The 6000-nt window shown below is 36.1% G+C and overlaps 1 protein-coding gene across 1 annotated transcript in view; it reads right to left on the bottom strand.

The window, feature by feature from the left end:
- LOC122793714 (gamma-crystallin M2-like) overlaps positions 1-1668 on the bottom strand; it is an 11965-nt gene extending 10297 nt beyond the window's left edge. The window contains exon 1 of the mRNA XM_044061926.1: positions 1654-1668. Within this exon, the coding sequence (XP_043917861.1) occupies positions 1654-1668 (15 nt within the window). The remainder of the gene's footprint in view (positions 1-1653) is intronic.
- Positions 1669-6000: the final 4332 nt, after the last annotated feature.

Here is a 6000-nt window from a genome sequence, read left to right as displayed (position 1 = left end):
ACATGTGGAAAGATAAAGATGCAAAGGAATGTATTCATTTTAGTGCATTTATTATAATTGTTAAAGTTTTCACTTTATTAAAGTTGCAGAGAAAAATGTATAGTGAGACAGTATTACAGCAAGTAAGAGATTATGCAGCCGTCCATACTTTAGAACTATATTAATTTCCAACGTGGGCTTACTGTGTTAACTGATATCAAATTCATCTTGAAATAAAACATGTCAGATATACTGCAGCCAGTAAACCTTGGAAATCTAAAATTTACTCATGAACCCTATTAAGATATTATAAAAACAACCCCCTCCTTCATAATACAAGATATTTGGTTTTCAAACGTTAAGATGCACAAATAAACTTTAATTCATGCTTGTAACATATTAAATAAAGTTAAACACTGAAACACCAGGATTTATATCATTTTCACCATTGCTAATCGTACTATGGACATAACCTAATATGTATACCTGTGGTGTTCTGTCCACTGTTCAATATTTGTTAGTTATAATTATGTCTGCTGTAAAGATCTAACTACATTTTCATTTACTTCCACATAAGTTGTGTTCATGTATAAGCACTTTTCACCATTGGACACACCTGATATTTTAATAAATGATAATCTAGTCCATTGAATTGACACTTATTTATTAATCTTTCAAAATTCATAGATTTCGAGCATGGTACATCTTAACGACGATGACCAGATGTGCTTTTTAAAATGTTTAAGAACCTGTCAGGGAAAGTCAAACCCACAAATAAGATTCCTACTAAGCATATTCATGCTGGAGTTTTCACATACAAGTGTACAATGAGAAATTAATATGGTTTTGTTTGATCTCTGAGTTATGAAGGCATCACGTGTAAAAAATCTTTTCCCTTATTATCTTCTTTTTTCTTAGAAACAATATGCATTTCCACCGGTGTGCGAGATTTTGAATTTCATGGTTCTGTGTTTTCGTGGTTTTAAAAATTCGACTTTATAGCTTCAAAATACTGAATTTCGATATTTCAGTATTTCAAGGATATAAAGTGAATCTGTATATATATATATATATATATATATATATATATATATATATATATATACTGAGATGTAAAAGGATATACATACATATATATATATATATATATATATATATATATATATATATCTATATATATATATATATATATATATATATATCTATTGTGTTTGTGTGTGTGTGTGTGTGTGTGTGTGTGTGTGTATATATATATATATATATATATATATATATATATATATATATATATATATATATATGGGTCTATATTACGAAAGTGAAAATCCCTAAGCACGAATACCTAAACGTCGACCCCCTTACCATGAACCGTGAAAATCCCGAACGCACTAAATCACGAAATAAAAAATATCGACCTGCAATAGTCGGCCAACCCCACCACCCGCTACATACTACCTACCTAACTATGCACTATCCTTAACCCCTCCCTAACCCTAAGGTCCATAACTACCGCACACTTCCCCTACACATATACACCCAAACAAAATAAATAAAACGCATACATACATTTAAAGAAAATTCTGCCTCCAACACTATACTAAACCCTACATACACCGCTAACTATGCACTATCCTTAACCCCTCCCTAACCCTAAGATCCATAACTACCGCACACTTCCCCTACACACATACACCCAAACAAAATAAATAAAACACATACATACATTTAAAAAACACCTACTTCTTTATCCAGAAAGGACATAAACTTAATTGCTGTAGCTGGTGCTCCTGGTTCATCAGATGGGTTTACCAACATCTATTTTCTTTATATTCCACAAGAAAAACTTTCTACAAGGTTAAGAAATTGTGGTTGCTTCTCTTGCTTTTTTTGACATTCATCCTCTTGCAGTTCCCCATGTAGATCCGCAGGAGACGTTTATATTTCTTTAATTGAATTACCTGGCTGTTGGATTAATGACTATAACAATTATGTTTGTTTAAAGCACTTTCATGTATTGTGACAATTGTTATCTTAAAGTGGTCCATCTTCAGTAAAAGATCATGAATATAGGCAGCCTAAATGAGATAACTCTTTTTTATGGGCATTTCTAGTTGTGGTCCTTTAGAAGAACTAATTTCCTTTGTCTGACATATAAATAGTACTAGTCTCTAATGTTGATTAAATCTATATAAATAGTTGTTAGGTTGTGCTGTAACACAAAAACACCTTCTTTTAAATAGAACAGTCCTGTCAGAGTTGTTTTTTCATGCAGAGCTTAAGAAAAGAGCTATTACATGGCATTCATCTTGAATGGAATTCTTATGTCAATGTCTTATTCCCTGGCAGTTTTCAGCCTGCATTTGACACTGTGCTAATAAAACTATTTCCTCACATATTTCTTAAACATACGCAAGCTGATTCCTTTTATGTTCTTGATCATGAATCTTCTTAACATTCAAAATGCACTTCTGTTTTACTTATGTCATGTTACTTCCATATCTGTCCTCTTTGAAACGAAAGATACTATGAGTATTTGGCTACTCTGTGGCTTGACCATTTTGACTGCCTCGTGGCACTTCCATGCAGTCTATGTTTTTTTTTATAAGAAGCCAATAAAACTGGACATTGCAATGCAGGAAAAACCTCAACAATGAGGAATTTAATGCAAGCCCTCCTTCCCTTATTGGATAGATGTTTTTCCCAGTAGCTCTTTATACCAACGTCCTGCTGCTGCCCTGCCCTTGTTCAGCCAGCATGCTAACCACAAGGACCATTCATTTTACTGTAACTGCTAGCACATTCTTGCCTTAGATTATACTACAAGTTTAGCTTCATTGCACGGGGTGATACATTTTGTAAATGATGATGACAACGATCCACAGGCAGAATATTCACATTATTTACCAGGGGTCTCTGTGCTGACCACTCAGATGATGTCAGTGACAAATATAACATTTCTAAAATGTTTCAGTTATTCTTTACTAAAAGAAAACAAATACAGTCCTGTACTCAAAGGTAAATAGTCACTCTCTGGACTTTTGCCACTGTTTTAGTACTGTAAGGATGAAGTAAGTATAAAGACTTTAAACAAATGGCACAGAAGTCTACAATGAACTTTATCTCCTGAGAAAGAAACTCTTTGGCAACAAGGCTCCAGAGGAGGGCATATTAATTTTATCTTGCACTTCATCTGTGCTCAGGTTATAAGAAAAATGATTCAGTTTTTTTCTACATGGTCATCAAGAAAATCTCATTATTAGTTTTCTTAGCTTCTTTGGCCAGTGACTAAAAAAGTCTGAGTCCGTAGTGGGTGTTCTCATTTTGACTGCATCACTGAATGTCTTTCTCTTGCTTACAGCAGACCTCAGAAAGAAGGCAGCACCTTATTTCTAATTGCCTCTGATGACCCCTTCTAAATATATCTTGGAACAAAGCTGTCAATGTGGAAGTGTTCACAGAAACCCTCAGCAATTATGCAAATAACTGCATAGGGACAGCTGTACCTATTCAAAATAAATATAGGACAACCTCCAAAAATAAGCCACTCAGGTGGAAAGGTAGTATAAATAGGTTGTACAACAAAACAAAGGAAAACCATGTCAAAAAACAGGAAGGATGTTGCCCAGTAAGGCAAAAACTCCATAATCAATCTAAACAAGCAACTCTGTGGACTAATCAAATCTACCAAACAAATTGGGATAAAAATAACATCCCCAGCTAAGGGCAACCATAAGGCTTTATCATTGTATGTCTGCAACCTTAAAGGAAACACCCAACAATGTGTTGAACCAATGCTGAATGGAACCAAATACCTGGAGCCAGGGGATATAGTAAATATGCTGGCAGAGAGATTTAGCTCCAGTTTAAACCCTTATCATCACCAATCAACTCCCAGGCAATATTCTCTAGCATTTCTTAAACAACAGCAACAACAATCACTAGGGAGCTGGTCCTCACAGTGGTCACTGAGGCCAAGCACACTGCTTCAGTGAGCCCTGATAATATCTGAGGAGGCCTTCTGAAAAGCATGAGACATGACCTGTCAGGCCCTCTAGAATCTCTATTTAGCCATATCCTCCAGACAGGTTTTAATCCAAACAAATGGAGGACTACAAAAGTTATCCCTCTACACAAGGAAGGAAATAGTGTTTTACAGACCCAAGTAACTACAGACCAATAAGTCTGACATGTTCTATTTGCAAGACCATGGGAAAAATGATCATAGGTTTATAGGTGTGTACTAGGCTAATGAACACTGGTGCTTTGTAAGGATCTGATAAACAATGACATAGGAAACATACAGATACTGGACACTACACAGTTCAATTTTGTCAAAGGCAGATCATGCCTTCTTAGCCTGGTAGACTTCTTCAAGAAGACCACTAAAGCTATGGACAAGGGAAAATGCTACACACTGCTTTTCCTAACATGTCCAGGGCATTCAACATAATATCTGACTCAGGTATTATAGATAAACTTACAAAATTAGGAATAAACCCATATGTTTCTCAATGCATAGCCAGTTGGCTCACTGATACAATTCAAGAAGTTAGGACAGAGAATCCATCTCCACAAAGAGGCCAGTCACCAGTGGAGGCCAAAGGGATCAGTACTTTTTGGCATCTACTTTTCTGAAATCAATGTAATGTCCATTACAAACTAGGTATGGACAATGAATCCTCCAAACACATAGATACCCTTCAAGAGGGCCTGATGCAGATAAACAAATGGATGTAAACTCTTTGTGCACTGCTTGGAAAGAAGTCCACCCCTGGAAATTACCATACTGATAACACACCATGAAAGTAGAACCAGTGGTCAGGGATCTGAGACTCTATGCTGACCATAACACTGTTGTGGTAAGAAAATCATTCTGTGTTGCACAACTTATAAATAAGGGCATGGCATCCAGGTCAAAGGAGGTCATTGTTCTGCCGTACTGGGCTCTCTTCAGACCTGCTATCAAGTACAATGCACCTTTCAGTGTGTACCTGAGCAGGCACTTGAAACAGCTTGATATTCACAAAAAGAATATATCTAGTAAAGCACTAGTCCTATGTGTACAATCTCAAAACCCTATCCCTGTACTTGGTCTCCTACAGACTGTTACGTGGTACTCTATGCCTAACCCACAAGGCATTCCCTGATCCCACATTGATAGATTTGTTGTACCTGTGGTATGAATCAGACAGCAGTGTCATGTCAGGTCAACAGCTGATACCATGTATGTGTAAAATGAATGGAATGGGGCTCATCTTACATTTCTCCACATTGCACATATCTATTATATGTGCATTTTGTACTTATTCAGTGCATGTATTCAGAGTGGACATGAAATGTCCATTCAGTGACCGCAGCAGGTGTTCACTAGGTGTACTGTCATCTGGTTTAATATGCATGTGACATTATTTTATAGACTGAAATTGCAGCATTACTATATGAGTATTTCTCAGCTCATTATGAGGTTGAGGAACTAGCAAATTAATTCATACAAACTCAGGGAGGCAATGCATGGCTAGAGAGAGGACATTTATCACCACATATTTGCTTTATCTACATGGCCTAGTGCAGTACATAGTGAGACAATGATGATAAAAAGAATCCGGGAAACACTTTCTGTAATTTATTAGAGACCACAAAAATATTATTCCCATATGTAAATGTGACAATTCGAATGTCTAGTGAGCACAAAGATGAATTCAGGGGGTGGAGCATTGAATGTTTTCTGGGTATTTTCACTGAGGAGTCACACGTTTGTTCTTTTCTCTAATGTTCTACAACATTGCAGTCAAACTTTTAAGTTGGGTGATGGCTGTGGATGGCTCAGAGGACTTTGCCCAACCTCCAGAACGATGGTGTTCTGAAATTTTAGTAACTTTTGTTTGTTGTCCATATGAATTCATTTGTTGGATTGCTTGACATTTGGATTGCCCAAAATGCAAAAATATGTCTCAAATGATTACTATGAAAATTTATATTAGCCTGACTACCATTTTGTGGGTTTTCAGTTGTATGACTTGC

This window comes from Protopterus annectens, chromosome 2.part0 (assembly GCF_019279795.1).
Source record: "Protopterus annectens isolate FY-2018-M chromosome 2.part0, PAN1.0, whole genome shotgun sequence".
Lineage (NCBI taxonomy): Eukaryota > Metazoa > Chordata > Ceratodontiformes > Protopteridae > Protopterus > Protopterus annectens.
Note: the sequence above shows the minus strand (reverse complement) of the source record. Positions and strands in the feature narration are given on the sequence as shown.